Genomic DNA, 17764 nt, shown 5'->3' with positions numbered 1-17764 from the left:
TCAAGAGCCAGTCATCTCTGATTGAGAAAACTTCTTTTTTTTAATTTTTAAACTGCATATTCTCACGTCTTTATGTTAGTCCTCCTTATCACCAACCGCATCCTTTGTTGCAGCTTACTGTTTACCATTGATAATAAAAGTACGGGAATAAAGCATCTCTGCCAGTAAAACAAGACCGAAAAAAAGTGGCATGACGTAAGCATAAATAATGACCTAACATGAGTAATGAAATGAGTTTTTCAATATCCACAATGATGCCTACCATTCAGAGTCTAAGGCATGCATAACTAAGTGAAGCTATAGATACAGATGAGACAACAATCAATAAATAATTTACAACACTAGCAAAGGTGATTTATCCCCATGGAGGCTATTGTGTGTCATAGAGCTGGTACTGCTCTTCTTTCACAGTATACACATACTTCTTGTTTCTCAAGAGCAGAAACAAAAATAGTTCAATAGGTCTAGGCACTAGTTACACTCTACACATTTCTCATGGTATGCAGACCCCCAGAAGCACAACAGACTAGCTTCAAGTCTGAGTTCATAATTTTACAGAACTGTTTTGTTTTTGTTCTGCATGCAGATCATTTTCTGTCACTGAACAGAATAAAAATAAATAGAAACTCCCATTAAAGAAGAAGGGGAAATGTAAAACCTTACCGTTTAATGTTAACTCGGAACATTTGCACACATACAAATGTAAAATTCTCAGTCCAAGATTGCATTTCATGTAGCTGTAAGATTGGCCAAGCCTTTATCAGTCAGACTTTTCTCGACACATCTGTCTCTTCACGTCAAAATTTGGACAAAGTTGTAAGAACCCCACTGAGCCCACCACCGCATCGCCTCACCAACCATGTCTACCAAACGCTGGCATCTACAGAGGCACACACGAACAAATGGGGTGACTGGATTATCTGCCCCTGGCCAGCCAGATGCAAGAAGTTTTGATGGCGTTCATTATAATACAGTATTTTACACAAAACTGCAAAATGTGCAAGGTTATCTGTTGGTGAAGTATATTTTGATTCATGACTACATGATCGTTTCTGAATCTTCACTTGTATTCCCACACAGTTAATCAAAACATATCTTTGCTTTCGAATTGGTCTTTGCAAGGTGTTTTCTTAATGATTCCATGGAAACGATATTGTTACACAACAATAATGGTGAGCACAGAAGTGATGAACATTAATTCTTAAATAATTTTAAAATGCACTTGGAAAGCCAATGAAACTTGGCTAAAAAAAACAAAAAACATTGACCTACTTTGAAATCCTCTTTCAAATGAGACAGACCATTCCAAGATTTCCTCACTTGGAAAGCAAATTTGTTGTGGTGGTAGTAATGTGTGAAAATAATATATTGATGCCATTTCTAATTTTAAAAACCCACCCTCAAAAAATGTTAATGAGCCAGTAACCTTTAAAGAAATATCAAAGGCAACTGAGAAACATATCAGACTGATGGCCAATGGCAAATATTCCCGTACACCATGACATAGGAAAGACTTCGGGCTGTGACAAAATCCAGATCTCGTGGCTTAATTTAATAATGGGTTGGCTAGTTACAACAATGCTTGATGCTGAATCATGAGTAGTAGATTGTGAAGTACAGGTGGACTTTCAGGTGATGGAAGTAGCAATAAATTACAGTATTATTTTCGACATATGCAGGTTGAAAAATTTATATTTAAGCAAAAGAATAAACAGAAAATAAATAAATAAATAGTGAGAGAGCAAGAAAAAAAAGAGAGACGGAGGAAAGAAAGCAGAGAGAACTCAATAATGGAGTAATTCAAACTCAAGAATTGAGTACGTCAGATTATAATGTCTAAAGAAACATTAAATCCAAACCTGTGATTGGACAACTGATTCGGGTCAATCTATGAGGCGGCTTACAGTGTTGCCTGCAGATACCAGAACTGGTGATTCATCCGTACGATACATTTACATAAAGAGTGAAAGAAAGGTGTAGTTGTTTGAAAATGATCGCAACAATACCCGTTCTTTCAGTTGAGAATGTCAAACAACAACTTTCTCAATCTCTTCTCCCTGGTTACAAATGCAAATATAACACAAAATACACAACAGTGTAAAAACAAAGCACACCCCTTCACACTAAATAAAATTGCTCAGAACAGAAAGTATGACTGAGGAGTCTTCTGACTTGCCCTTCTAAGAGAGGCCACTTCATCTGTCCTAGTATCTGACTTACTGCCAATCTGAAACACCACTTACTGGAGACTAAAACGCAATGATACCTGACACATGGTTAGACAGATTTAGATAAATAAAATATTGACTAAAATGCAGCATTTGTACATACAGGTATTTCCATAAAGTAATACATAAAATACAGTCCTCTCTTGCTTGATGTAAGACAACAGCAATCGATTATAACTGAACATCCTCTCTAAAGAAAGACATCTTTTAAATATTGATATATGTGTTTTAAGTTATGTGCATTCAGGCAATAACTGTATAAAGGGTAGTGGAAAGCAGTGTGACAAAACTACACGATGCAGTGAAATCTTGTTGAGCTAAACAAAGACCAAAAAAGCAGCAAAAGTGAATGAATTAAAAAATTAATAAAAATCTTGTGTCCAGAATTGTAGTGAGTTTAGTGAGTGTTTTTTTTTAAACCTTTGTGAACTCTATAACTGGTTGGAGGTGAGGGACAGGAAGCAAAAATAAGGAGCTGAGATAACTCAGAAATGAGGGTAAACATATTTACATACCAAAGAATATCTTAATGACTGTATTAAATAAATATGACCAATGTTATATCACAATTTTCTGTTTATGAGAAATGTTAACAATGTGAATGATCGTACTGGTTACGATTCCTGGTTGATATTGCCAGCATTTTCAGCTTAATACTTAAACAGCAGAGCAACTACATGCTGGCAGACAGAGGATAATGCAGGTGAAGAGATGCTGATCAATGATCATTAGAATGATTAGTTGACATAGTTATCATCACATAAAACCATATGGCTGAGCTACAACAAAATCTCAAATGCATAGTAAGATGAGAAAAAATAAATAAATTTTGTCACAATGCTTTCCATAATTACATTAATGTAGAATGTATTATCACAAATAGTATTTCATAATTGCAGTTTAAAACAGTGGAAGGTTTTTTTACCAAACTTTCCATTTTACTTTTTTTCTGTTTCAAGAGATGAAAACGAATGAAACAAAATAGAGGGTCCACATATTGACATGACTGTCAGCATGCAGACATCCGTCTATTAAGTTAAAGATGTGGGTGAAAATGAAATGAGGATGAGGGTCAGAATGAACGATGCATGTTGTCAGATGAACAGCAAAGGCAGCAACTACTGGCCTGCTACCGCCTGCAAAATTCTACAATACAGATTTACTGTCATGGTAAAAATAATTGTAGAACTTGCAGACAGCAGCATGATTCTCGATATATATATATAGTAATTTAAAAAAAAAACATTAATAACACACACCACCAAAAAATTGGTAAGGAAAAACTATTGATTCACAGCCCTTTAGTTTCCTAGACGACCAGTACTGTGTAAAAACCAATGCAAGACTTTGGGTCTTCTGATAAATGGAGGATTGATGAGCAGTACAATGGAAGATGAATGATGAGAGGTGGATGAAACATTTTACACCATGTTCATCTTAAAAATCCGTACAACTAATGAATACAAAGAAACCAACATGAAGAGCCTTGCTTAGAAAGACTCAGAATATTGAATGCTAAAACAGCAAGAGAGAAAGAGGATGTAAAATTCTGCACCGAAGAAGGGAAATATAGCAGACCAAAGTGAAAGGAGAAGGGGGAAAATTTGGATCTTTCTCGGAATAAACAATAATGAATATTGTTAACTAGAATGAAGAACTAAAAAGACAACTGATCACTGAAAAAGCTTCACAATTTTTTTTAAAAGCAAAAACAAAAACCAAAGAAAAAAAAATGACTGAGGACCACAGTTATCAACTGGTATTTTAAAAATATACCATGTATTATCATATTTAACGAGCTGTAGCCTGTCGTGCACGCTTGTACTCTTCTTGTTGGATCCGCTGCTGGATCATGTACTGCGCCCGGGTTATGTTGTTCACAGTGCCAGAGATGCATACAATGCGATTGTGGGTGCCTGGTGCATAGACCCCCTTTTTGGAGATTTGTATATTGGTGCCTGTGTACTGCTGGATCTCCACAATACCTTTACCACCTGGGCCCAGGATGGCACCTACTATATTTTCTGGGACCTCCATCTCCTGCTTGGTGGACGTCTTGTCGTCGGTGGGGCTGTACATCCCAGTGCCCAGCCCAAAAGAGTTCTGGTTCACATTGACTGTGACAGCCCCTGGCGAGCGGTCCTGGGTAGGATAGGTGACAGCACTGGCAGACGCGGCATAGCCCGGAGTCTGCGCAAACGAATCATTGAGCATGGAACTGGAGCCATAGCGGTCGGTGGCACCAGCCATGCTTGGCGAAGAGCTTCCAAACAAACTAGTCGACTGCTGCTGGCCCGTTGACGTGCTGCCTACGGGTCCAAACATGCTGGAAGCTTGGGAAGTGGCATTGCCAAAGGATGTGTTGGCAGCTGCCCCGGTGGTTGTCCCTGCCATCTGCATGCCCTGCATGCTAGCTAAACTGGATGCCGTCATGTTTGCCCCCATCTGGTTCACGCCTCCCATACCCATGCCTAAGATTCCATAATTAGCCAGGGTATTCATGGCGGTACTTATTTCCTCTGTGGCTTGTTCAGTGTAGCCAGAACCCCTCAGAGTCATCTTTAGGTTTTCCAAAGCCTGTGCAGCCATGGGGCCACCTAGTCCCATGGCAGCAGCACTGAGGGTCATGTTCAGTCCAGCAAGGCCTCCCATGCCATTGTAGGAGTTATTCCCATTGGTACCGAAATTGAAGCCTTGTCCAGGATATGCAGCAGCTGTGTTGTTTATCATATCAGTGCTACGTGCTTGGTAAGGGGTGTTGGCAAATGGGGATCCTGTCGGGTTGGCAGATGCAACAGGGCCTGTATAATCAGCATAGCTTATATTGGGGCAACTACTGCTCTGGGGGTCTTCTACAATTTTTTGCAAGATAAGGTCCATTGCTTTCATATTGGCATCAATTTCACCTGAAAAAGAACAAAAAAGTAACAAGACTCATTAGACCTTTGGCTGTTTGGAGCTGTGAAAGTTAAAACAAAAATGTTCAATCCATGACTGGAACGATGTCATAATTTTCAAATTAAAACTCATGCCATATTCTATGGTTGGTTACTCCTGGCTTTATTATGTTGCAAAGAAAATGTAAATGTTTCTAGCTTCGAATGTCTGTTGCATTTTCATAAAAACGTTTCAATTTCCCTGAACAGGGCATGATGCACAACATCTAAAAAAAAATAACCTCCCATTACACCCTTCCCAATCTTAAAACAATTAAACCTGCTTAACTCTATCTCCAGCAAGCCGCTCGGCTCGCAGTCGGAACCACTGTGCCGGTGAGCTGCTGACAGCGGCTCGGGCACATTCCTTTACGGCGAGTTCGACATCAAACTAAGTTTCGGCAACTGCCGAAAACAGGTCTCTTTTATTGGGATTTCATTCATTAGGTGAAAAACTATCAAAATAGGTTCACTAGTTTTATCTAATGACCAGTTTAGAGACGTTTTCATAATTTTTAGATTTAGTACCAAAAAAGGGCCCCAGCATAGTGGGTTTACCCCCCTCGAGATAAAGAATTAAACTAGACATAAATCATTCAGTGTCCCCCCCCCCCCCCCCCCCATATTGTGGTAATGAATAAACCATAAAAAGCAAAATTTATGGACACAAAATGTTTGAATTTTTTTTTGCCTGAGACCATTTTTGTGGAATGGAAGGTCAAATAAGTAACGAAATCTTATGCATACTTTGTGCATACTTCAGGGGGAAAACCCCAAACTAGACACGAAGTTGACCATCTCCAAAAAAAGACTTGTATGTTTTCAGGACAACACATTGAGAAAGGATATTTTTTAAATTTGGATCCTAGTTGTATTCAGACTCGTGTATAAGCCAAGTTCATTATCAAATGGGCCAAAACAATTGAATGTGAACCATCCTGATGGTCAGAAAGGAAACGGAAAATAAACTGCTTCCATCAGCAAAATAGGGAGCTGCCTTCAATGCACCAGAAATTCAACAATAACTTGCTGATAGTGATTTTCTAAACAGAAACAAAATCAACCACTTCTGATACTAAAAGGTGGAATCTAAGAGCATGAGAAAATACAAAATATAGTTTTGCTACCACCCAGTTACAAACACTTACTCCACAACTTTTTTTCTCAGCTCCTCAAACAAAATTTTCCATCCCAAATCTTTCTTAATATTATTTTTAGCTAGGTCACTCAAAAATCGAATTAAAACACAGGTTCATAAAAGAATGACTTTTCCAGTGAGGGTGAACAAAAGTTCAGCCAACATTAATTCTATCCAGCACATCAGCAAGGCCATTTAGAAAACCTTTCCAACTGATATAGCCTAACAAAGGAAGAGATTGGAAGGCTGTGGCCCAGTAATAGAATTGAGCTGGTCAGGGAGTCAGGCTTACTGCTGTTGCCTTTTGCAGGAAGAATTTATACCATGCTACTAGAGGCTAAAGACTATTGACCACTGTCTCAAGTTTCTCAAGCCAACGCATTGGAATGAAACTGACAGGTTATGAGACTGTCAGTAATGGAAAGAAAATGAAGAGCATGAAGAAGTGCATGAGCAAAGCATTTTCTGCTGTCTATTCTTCTTCTTCTCGACTGCATTGTTCTTGAAGTCCGGTATCAGTAATATACTGGGCCATCCTGCCAAGTACTTCTGTTGGCCTGTATAGTGTATAGCTCCTAGACCACGTTTCCTGTTTCAGGGTGTGTGTGTATCCTGCACTGCACTGCTGGAGGATGAGTTCCACAGTCTGGTTCTCTTTTCCACACTGATATTTTGGTGATTGTAATTAATACAACTGTACACGTGTTGTTTGAGTATTGTGTGTTGTGTTCTTAGTCTAAAGATAGTCACTCGTTCTTGGCGTGTCAGCTCATGGTAGTTATCTGGTATCTGTGGTGTTTAAATACTTTTTTTAAAAGAGTTTTCATTTCTAGATAGCTGATGTTGTCTGGCAGTTCTTCCTGCAAACCCACTCTTTCCATCCTGTCCGCCTGTTCATTTCCCCAAGACAACATAGCTCAAAAGGACCCGCTGCAGTTTCATCCTTACGCATGAAATGCTATCTATTAGCTTTCACAGCCTTGGGAGTTTGTCAGCAGTACTGACATGACATCTGTCTGGAAAACTATTTGGCTTTGGGGGTCTGCCACATCCCTGATGACATTTGCCACATGTATGAGAGCCTCCATCTCTGCCATGTAGTTGGTACAATGCTTCTAGATACTGTTTATTACCTAAGTTCTATGTTTCTGTTGCGGGCATACTATAGTCTCCAGTTTTTAGTGGGGGGTTTTCAGGGGCCTGCTAGCAGGTTCACAACCACTGACCACCACCCAGACACAGCAAGATAAAGCCTATACTGAGAAACACTTGTGGCTTTAACAACTACGTGAACAAAATAGCACTGCCAAGTCTGAATTCGCTATGCTTAACCCTATTAATCGAAGGAAAAAACCAACTTACCAGCAACAGTAACACATCGTTCAGGAAGATTAGTCTCCTTTGACTTCTGCGAAATTTGCACATAGGCACCACTTTCCTCCTTGATTTGTTTTATAAAGTTTCCACCTTTCCCAATGATCATCCCAGCTGTGCTGTTAGGAATCAAAATCTTGACCTATGCAAATTAAAGTAAAGAAAACATTGAAATAAAGGCACTCAAAAGAAATGGAAAATACAAAAAAATTACACCTATGGTCATTAGCACGGCTTTATTTAAAATAAGCATGCACGGAATCTTAAAATTCATACTTGAAGATTACATTTCTTTTCAAAGACTTTCCAGAGACTTTTCACTTGATTGTTTAGGAACAGCACTGAAGTTTAGGAAACTTATGAAAAAATATCATTACTTTCCGTTGTAGACAACGCAATTAATATAAGCTAGCCAAATAAATTTACGAGTCAGACTACACACTATTGCTACAAATCTATACATTCAGAAGGAATGAAATTTTGCGAAAGATGATCAAGTGGGATGCTCAATGACGCAAATGATCATGTGATTATGTTGAACTGAGCAGATGACTGTGATTATGCTGAACTGAAAAAATGATTTGGTTGATCTGATAATGAGATGAAAATGCTGAAATGACCATGACTGTGAAAATGATTTACTACTTTTCCATCTTACCATTCTCAACTGATGATTGCACAGCTTTTTCTTCTTTCCAATTTTCGAAACAACAGAATACCTGAATCAACTTTCATTTCTCTGATATCTTCTTAGAGCATATCCATCCTTGGATTTGAAGTATACTTACTAAATAAGGGAGATTCTGTTTCATTCATCTGCACTTAAAAAACTGACTTAAATATCGACACCAAAAATATTTGAAAACTAAGGTGACAAGAATAAGGGTAACAAGAGTACCCCACAGACTTGGTCTGGAAATTAAGACCCTTTTGTCTCATCTAAATATATTCCGTGAAAGCTTAAATTATAGAAAAAGCCATGAATCGACCAGTGTCTGTGGCTGTGGCATACCACTTAGCTTTTCCTCAACTCTCTCCAATTAGAGGTGAGAGCTCTAGATTTCAGGCTGTTTAGCCATAAAGGACAACTTCCAACAACTGATATGCAACCAAATCTATGACCTAAAAGGTGAAAAAAAAACAACCTCCATGACAACTGTAATTGCCACATCCAAGAATAATTCTTTTAAAACATTCTGCTTTAACTTCATTCTTACCTTACAGCATCATGGTTGCATATATTACAATTATCTAGATAGGAAAGGTGATCTAAGATCGATCTTCACCTTTGGGTTCCAGTAATAAATTCATAAAGCATTTGAAAAAGTGTAAATTGTCATTATTACTTTTTATACACTCTTCAATCGTCCAGCCCCCTTCCACTTAACACATGTACACAAATTTGATTTGCTCATACACTCCACAGTCATCAAATTATACTCTATTTAAGTATATCATTTGGACAGTAGTCTAAGTAAAACAATAATCAAACCATTTAGATTGAAAATCATGTGAGGGCTTGATGTTTAGTAAGTACTTTTTGACAAAGCAATTCACCTCTTCTGGCTAAAGTATGTTTTTCAAATGTCTCTGCAAATTAAGCAGCAGTCTGTGAGTATCAGAAATGCCGTCAAGGTCTGCAGACTTTTGGTTTAGCACCCAAGGGAAAGGCTGTCTAACTTCATGAGTTTAGACAGCGGCAAAGAGTGCTAATTCTTTACTGATCTATTTATGATAAATAAACTGGTGGCCAAAAGAAGAAAAATTTACACCACGGTTCAGTTCAAAAGTGAACAAAGAAGCAAACCGTTTTGAAGAAAATATGCAAGCTACAGAGGGCTTCACATGTATAATTTTTACAGGTATACTATAAAATTTACTTTGATTTCGAAGTACCAAGTTAGACCTTTCCATAAAAGACAACGGGTGTAATTTGTACTGTTTGCTTTCACATGTCAAAATGAAGTGTGTGAAATTGACAGGTTTAGTGGCACCATCTTTATCAATGGAACAACAATTCGGAAAGAAATTTAAGCAGATGAAAGATGTCCACGATAGCAGTCAATTTGCAACATCTACACTATTTCCACCTTTTTTAAGAAACAAATTTAACTTCTGTTCTTTCCTGAGGTGTGTGTCAGATCATCAATGGCAGGGTGAGGCCATCGTTTAAAAAAATAATTTTTAACTGCCAGGAACAAAATTTTTAATAAAATTAATTGAACTTCAGAGTGGTTCTGTCCAGCTGCGTCACTACAATTCCACAAATTGTGTGTGTTAAGCCCGCATAACCAATTCCATCTATACATTTTGACAAACAGCAATTGTACTTCTCCCATAACAAAAGCAAACAAAACACGCTGACAAAAATAAAACTGTTTTTTCATCTACAAATTTGGGAACCAAAGGCGAAGATCCTACAGAAGAATGAAATGAGGATGAAAATGGAACCTGAAATACCTCTATTACCTGCCGATGCCTCTCAAAATTATTTTTGGCATCATCAGGCTTTGTTGGGGTGGTGGGATTGGACTCCGGCTTTTCCCTTATTTTTTCCATGATGAAGTTGTTAACTTGACGGACAGCCTCTGGTGAGCCCATTATTAAACAGATTCTTTCTGTGGTGCCTGAAAAGGGATACAAAGTAATGAAATGAATACAATGCTACTAATTGAAGACAGATCTGCTGTACAATTTTATTAAAACTTTCACACAACTGAGTATGGACACTCTCTACTATTCTCTTCCTACTATTCATTCCATCACCGAATGGGGAAGAGACAACCAAATTGTAACTCACTCAGAAGCATTACACCTTTTTTTTTTCAAACTCATTTTCCTTTACCAAAAAAACTTAAGGCTTTATTTCTGTTCCTGTTCACATAAAATAAAAACTTTTAAAATCTAACAATCAACTAACTGATACACTTCTACTTCTACCATCCCTAGTAGTACTCTTTTCAAATTCAACTTATCTGCATACTAAAAAAAGTACTACGCCAAATTTTCAATAAGCCAGATCACATGTGCTACATTTATATGCACTGTCAGTCTATTTTCAGTAATTTACTATTTAAAAATTGCTACTACTCCTGGAAAACAAAAGAGCAGTAACCAAAAGAAAATTTCAAAATCACAACCAAAAAAAAATTCTGATCTAATCTTAAACCTAAAAATTTGGTAAATATCCTTAATTAGAAAGAAATTTACTGACATTCATGATTCTTAAAGAAACACCCAATCACAATGCTGCTGCAGTTACAACTGGAGCTATTCTTATCATTACTTTTATCATTGTATTCATCATTATTATTTTATCATCATCACCATCATTATCATGAATAATAAAAATTGTCAATTAATGATAACAATGGTAATAAGAGTAATAATTTAACTCAAAATAAAGGCACTACTGTCTACATTTGTTGGCTCATCTTTTTGCACCTCCAAATGGGTAGAATAATTTGGCTTCATCTGCCAACTCCCTGTGTTTGAAACGTCTGCTGATATTTCACGTAGAACTTCTTGATTTTAAAAAACACCCGGACACCATTAGAATAATAATAGAGGAACAGGAGGATGAGAAAGAGGAAGAAGAAGAATACAGTGTAGTTGTATAATAGCCATAATAATAGTAAAGTATAGAAGCAGTAGTAGTAAAAACAGCAGCAGCAACGTCAGTTACCGTAGAATGGGAGCCGAAAAACAAAGTTAAAGGAAAAAATGCTTTAAAATTTACTTCCAGAGTTGTGTACCTGTTTGCTACTAACAAAAAAGAGAATAAAAGAGCACAATTAGAGGTCACAAAAAACATCAAAATACCAGTCTCACTGAAGTCGATTAAGTATGGCACACTCTTCCCTTGCCCATCATTTGGCTAAAATAGCGCGCTCTAAAGTGAAATCTGAAATTATCTAAGACCACATTCTAGGATTTAATGGTACAAGTCTATCATCTCAATTCATTTTAAGTTTCTCAATACTCAAAATATAATTGCCTAAGCTCTTCCTGAGATTTAGAACATTTGTCTTTAACACCCCCCCCCCCCTCCCCCCCAAGAACCCTGATGCAATGTTATTTATTGCCTTCAAGCATATAAACATATATGACATGTGCCCAACAGCAGCAGAGCTGGGAAGGACATGAACACTCACAGCAAAGAGGGAACATACACAACAAAGGGGGTTTGAACTTGAAAGCCTGATGCAGAATTAAGGATCAATGCAAAACAAAACTATTCCCACTCACCAGGATAAAAGTCGTTGGCTTTGGACATCTTTACCCTGGCACCAGCATCCTTCTGTATTTGGGCTATAGTCTCTCCTCCTTTTCCAATGATGGCCCCAGCAGCAACACTGGGAACTAGGATCTTTAAATGAATGTTGTCCCCTGAAAAACATGTTTAGTTCAGTTTTAATTTTTTTTAAAGTTTTACAGCACTTGAAACACAAATAGGTCATATAAGAGCCAAAGGTTAGTTTAGTTTAGTTTTAGTCAGAGTCTTACGGCACTTGCAACACAATAACGTTATATAAGTGCCGAAGAATAGATAACGTGTTACAAGAGAGTAACATACACAAAAAAGGAGGGGAGATCAGGACGATAGAACATTTGATAGGAAAGAAGGAACAAACCACACCAGAGCACCCGCCAACCACCCACGCCAAAGGATAGAGTTGTTACTGGAGAATAAAATTTAAAAGAAAAGGAAAGATAAGGACAATAGATTTTTCATAGGAAGAAAGAAACAAGCAACATCAAAACACCCACAAACAACCCACAAAAAACTTGTGACATAAAACTTCTAAAAAATAGCAGCACTCACAACAGATTCGCAAACTTTATATAAAGTCCAAAAAAGGAATAATGACTTCAACGAGGTTGTAAAAAAATATTAACCCTTCAGTGATAAAATAAGTAACATGAACTAATTACTAGACTTAGTTGTTTTAACATCAATCCCCCTTCTGTAAACACACTAAATGTGGAGTAACTACAAAGTCTAGTACTGTACTAGTAATAATCTATCTTATTTCAATTTCAATGGAGCAAAATACATGATGAGGAAAACTCCTTTCATAATATTTCTGCTTGCAATGCCGCCTGAGGTCCGTTTCCCTCATAATTTTGTCCCTCTGTTCCCTCAAATTAATTAAGTGAGCGGCCAAATGTATCTGTTTGCCTATATAATATATCTATCAAACTACGCTGAACGACTTTTTTCTCTTCAACACCAGGAGAATCCAACCTGGGCTTGTCATTTTAGGTCGTGACCTCCTATTCTTAGCGCTGAAGCGCATACCCATCATGTGACTTTGTCAGAATCATGAACGTTATTTTTAGCTACGTGTCGTAATGTTCTGTGATGTTTTGAGCGCTGACGAGCATTCGGCTCCCCGTCCCACGATCAAGTCAGCCCAGGTAGTTTATTTCCTGTTGCGGTAGCGATGGCGGCCCCATCACGCGATACATTACGAGACGCGGACGACTCAAAGCACACATTCGTTCGATCACTCCTGTTTCGGTCACTTGTGTGTGTGTGTGTGTGTGTGTGTGTGTGTGTGTGTATGAGAGCGTATGTGCGTGTCTGTGCGTGTGTGAGTGTGTGTGCGTGCACGCACGTGTATGTGAGAGAAGAGGTAGAGAGAGAGAGCGTGAGTGTGCATGCGTGCCACACACATGTGTGTGTACGTGTCTGTGCATGGGTGTGTGCTTTGTTTTTTTAGAGGCGAGGGTGTAATACCTGAAAACCTAATTTAATCTTCAAATCAGGCTCTTTCCATGGCAATTACGATTATTCCATGACGGTTGTGATCAGGAGACAGCTTGTTTTGTTTTAGTAGAGGTAGCAAATGTAAATAATATACTTTAACAACCCATGACAAATATATCCCAAACGACTGCGCACCGTAAATGGCCGCTTTTAAGGACAAGCGGGCTAACTCAGATTTTGGGGTTTCCAGAAATCTTGACCAACACCAAAAGCGGGCATTGCCCTACCTAGGCGAAGTTTGGGTGTCATTAGTGTGTATACTTGTTTGGTTATAGAGAAAACTCTCCTTGTCTTTTAAACGAACTGAACAAGGTTCCCAAAACGTAACCTTCGATTTCAAAACAGCGTTTTTCGGGATAGCCCCGTTGTGCTCAAAAGTGACCAAATAACACCAAGGGTGGGATATCCTCACAGATCTTTAAACAAACATTCAAACCAAGGAAGCCAACATAATGTATGTTCGTTTTAGTAAGTGTTTTGCGGCACTTGCAACACAATAAGGTAATATAATAAGTGCCCAAGAATACATGTGTTGCAAGAGAGTTACAAACAAAAAAGAAGGAAGGGAGATAGAGACGATAGATTTTTTTATAGGAAAGAAGGAGCAAACAACACCAGAGCAGCCGCAAACCACCCACAGACATAATTTAAGGCAAAAATGTCAACACTACTCCGTAAAAGTTATAGGTAACACAATAATATTATATCCGTATATACACATTTCATTACACACTTGTGCGTGCACGAAGTGGTAGAATTTTTTAAGTTTTAGTGTGTTAGTTTAGTTTAGTAGAGATTTTACGGTGCTCGCAACTGCATAAGGTCATATGAGCGCCAGAAGATTAGAGGTGTTACAAGAAAGTAACAAACATAAAAAAGAAGAAGGGGAGATAAGGACGATAGATGTTTGATAGGAAAGAAGGAGCAAACCACACCAGAGCACCCGCCAACCACCCATTAAGTGTGTTAGGGCACTTGCAACACAATAAGGTCATAATATAAGTGCCGAAGATTAGAGGTATTACAAGAGAGTAACAAACACAAAAAAGAGGAAATATAAAGATGATAGGCGTTTGATAGGATAGAAGAAGCAAACCACACCAGAGCACCCGCCAACAACCAACAAAGTGGTAGAAAAGAAAGTCAAAATACGCTGTTGATATGACCATGTAACGGTGTGAAGTGATAGTTATGTTTGTTTGTTTGCTTGCTTGCTTTAGTTGTTATTTTTTTTTAAGTACATAGTCACAATAATAGTCACTTAGTGCGCGAAAAAAATAAGACAGATTGACAGACGTGCACAGAAAAAGACAGACTAATAAACTAAACAGAAACATTAGAGGGGAAGAAAAGAAGTAGGTACTACCAATTGCACCTTCCAACTAACCAAAGTGATAGTAGCAGTTGCCGTAAAAGCCACAAAAAGGCAGACATAACAACACAGAAAAGTCATAAGATACTTTTTTAAGGGGCGACACCCCCCTTTTCTGTAAATAGTCACAATCTCGCCAGTACCAAGTATGCGGTGACACGAAAAAATGTCTAGCTCACAGTCACTCCTGAAGCGTGACGGAGACAACATTATGCCAGACCACAGTCCTTCCTTCCACTGAACATTAATAAGTAATAAATTCAGAGCACACCATCGACTTTTTTTCACATAAAGAAACCCATGTTTCACAATTTTAATTGTTGATATGTGTGTAGAAACAAGATTTTCATCCAAGTTTGATGTAAAATACCATTATAAATAGGGTTGTTTTTTAAAAAGAGTTTTACGCACTTGCAACACAATAAGGTTATATAAGTGCCGAAGATTAGAAGTGTTACAAGAGGGTAACAAAAACAAAAAAGGGGGTGAGATAAGGACGATAGATGGAAAGAAGGAGAAAATCACACCATAGCATCCACCAACCACCCACAATCAACGTTTTCTTCAAAATACGAAGCGTATGCATACAAATTGCGAAAATACTAATGGCATTCAAACAAAAGAAAGATGAAAAGTCAGTTCAGAGGAAAAGTACACAAGCCCGTAGGCTATCTCACTATGTGTGACAAGCCAATCAACTGGGTGCCCCAGTACGACAGCAACCACTCCTCACATAATATGTTGCAACAATATTAGGTAGCTACAACATCTTTTCTTTCTTTTTTATTTGCTTTTGCACTCGAGTTTTTCTTTGTTTTGCGACTTTCGGTCCGTGTTCGTCGGGCTTTTGTTTTAGTTTTTCTTTCTTTTGTTTGGGTGAGGTTGGGAGGTGGTCTTTATACAGAGTTTGGGTGGGGGATTGGGGGGGGGGGGGTAATATAATTTAAAGAACGAGAGGGAGGAGGTGCTATAAATTAGAGAATGAGGAGATTAGGGGGGGGGGTGCTGCTAAAAATTAGAGAATGGGGAAAGCGAACGCGCCATGTGCTGAGCATTGCAACAATTCTTTAAGTAAATAGGCTCCAGTTTATTGACAGAAAAGGAGAAAAGGGAGGGGGGGGGGGGGTTGTAAGCAGCGAGAGTGGAGTAACCACGGTGTCGGACGGCTGGCACGCACTGGGGGTAAAAAGCGTATGAAGACGAGGAGGGGTTTGCGGTCCGAAATGTTAAAACTCCGTGAATGATTCCCAGCCGAAAAAGAGCGAGGCATAGAACGAATACGGAATTCCTGGCATACCCCACACTCTAGGTGTGCCGTCATCGGGGAGCTATGCTCTTACTTACGTACCACTGGCAGCGTTCTCGGTGCGGAGGGGAGGAGGCAAAATTACCAGAAGAACATAATTTGTACTTAGAAAAGTAAATACCCAGTCACGGTTATGAGTACAGACCGAACAAAATGCGTGATTGCGGAATTGGGCTGGAAGGAAATGAATGAAAATGCCTAACATACATTTCAACTTCACTGTTCTCGGAATTTCAAAAATCTCCTAGGGCATCTGCAGAGCCAGTTCGTTTGGCAGCATGGAAATAGAAGAGGCCTACTTGTTGTAAGTCAACTGCTAACAATATAAGAGAGCACACAAAAGTGAGATACGAGGAGACTGACGCATGCACACATGGCAATGAAAACAGGCTCTACGGGCGCAATTTGAGGGGGGGGGGGGTGGACTCGAATTCAGACAGAGCAAAATATTTACATTGGAACGCTATAGCTAAGCATGACTTAACTCTTATCTCTTGAAGGAAGCAAGGAGGGGGCGCTGGTGTTCAATGACGTGCACTCAAAGAACCAAAGAAACAAAAACAGATCTATGCGCTGGCACTACACACCTGAAATCTAAAAATGTATGCATTTTTTTCTTCAACAATTTATAACACAAGTACCCTCAAAATTATCCCAATTTATCCCGCAACCATCGAAACACACGGAAAGTTTAAATATACAACTAAAAAGAATGCACACAACTTACATAACTTTTCTTTGACAAAACAACGAACAGTCGTCAAGTTGTCATTACTGAACAGCTTTGAAAAAAGGCTACTCTTCTACTAAATTTACATTCATAATATAAGATAAAGATTTAAACATTTGCGTTTGGTTCCCTTCTTTTGTTTGGGAATGGGGGGCGTAGCAGACGAGTAGAAGTTCTTTTCTATTAAAGGGGGGGAGAGGGGGGGGGGGGGGGGGTTGTAAGCAGCGAGAGTGGAGTAACCACGGTGTCGGACGGCTGGCACGCACTGGGGGTAAAAAGCGTATGAAGACGAGGAGGGGTTTGCGGTCCGAAATGTTAAAACTCCGTGAATGATTCCCAGCCGAAAAAGAGCGAGGCATAGAACGAATACGGAATTCCTGGCATACCCCACACTCTAGGTGTGCCGTCATCGGGGAGCTATGCTCTTACTTACGTACCACTGGCAGCGTTCTCGGTGCGGAGGGGAGGAGGCAAAATTACCAGAAGAACATAATTTGTACTTAGAAAAGTAAATACCCAGTCACGGTTATGAGTACAGACCGAACAAAATGCGTGATTGCGGAATTGGGCTGGAAGGAAATGAATGAAAATGCCTAACATACATTTCAACTTCACTGTTCTCGGAATTTCAAAAATCTCCTAGGGCATCTGCAGAGCCAGTTCGTTTGGCAGCATGGAAATAGAAGAGGCCTACTTGTTGTAAGTCAACTGCTAACAATATAAGAGAGCACACAAAAGTGAGATACGAGGAGACTGACGCAGGCACACATGGCAATGAAAACAGGCTCTACGGGCGCAATTTGAGGGGGGGGGGGGTGGACTCGAATTCAGACAGAGCAAAATATTTACATTGGAACGCTATAGCTAAGCATGACTTAACTCTTATCTCTTGAAGGAAGCAAGGAGG

The 17764-nt window shown here is 38.9% G+C and overlaps 1 protein-coding gene across 9 annotated transcripts in view; it reads right to left on the bottom strand.

Annotated features, from left to right (window-relative positions):
- LOC101861684 (RNA-binding protein Nova-1) overlaps positions 1-17764 on the bottom strand; it is a 36519-nt gene continuing 18755 nt past the window's right edge. For 7 of the 9 annotated variants that reach the window (XM_005106765.3, XM_005106758.3, XM_005106760.3 and 4 more), the window contains 4 exons: positions 11925-12065; positions 10137-10303; positions 7665-7818; positions 1-5134 (listed from right to left, as the gene is read on the bottom strand). In XM_005106765.3, the coding sequence (XP_005106822.1) occupies positions 4020-5134; positions 7665-7818; positions 10137-10303; positions 11925-12065 (1577 nt within the window). In that variant the 3' untranslated portion in view covers positions 1-4019. The remainder of the gene's footprint in view (positions 5135-7664; positions 7819-10136; positions 10304-11924; positions 12066-17764) is intronic. The other 2 variants (XM_005106759.3, XM_005106761.3) reach the window with 1 other exon arrangement.

The sequence above is a fragment of the Aplysia californica genome, unplaced genomic scaffold, assembly GCF_000002075.1.
Source record: "Aplysia californica isolate F4 #8 unplaced genomic scaffold, AplCal3.0 scaffold00555, whole genome shotgun sequence".
Classification (NCBI taxonomy): Eukaryota; Metazoa; Mollusca; class Gastropoda; order Aplysiida; family Aplysiidae; genus Aplysia; species Aplysia californica.
Note: the sequence above shows the minus strand (reverse complement) of the source record. Positions and strands in the feature narration are given on the sequence as shown.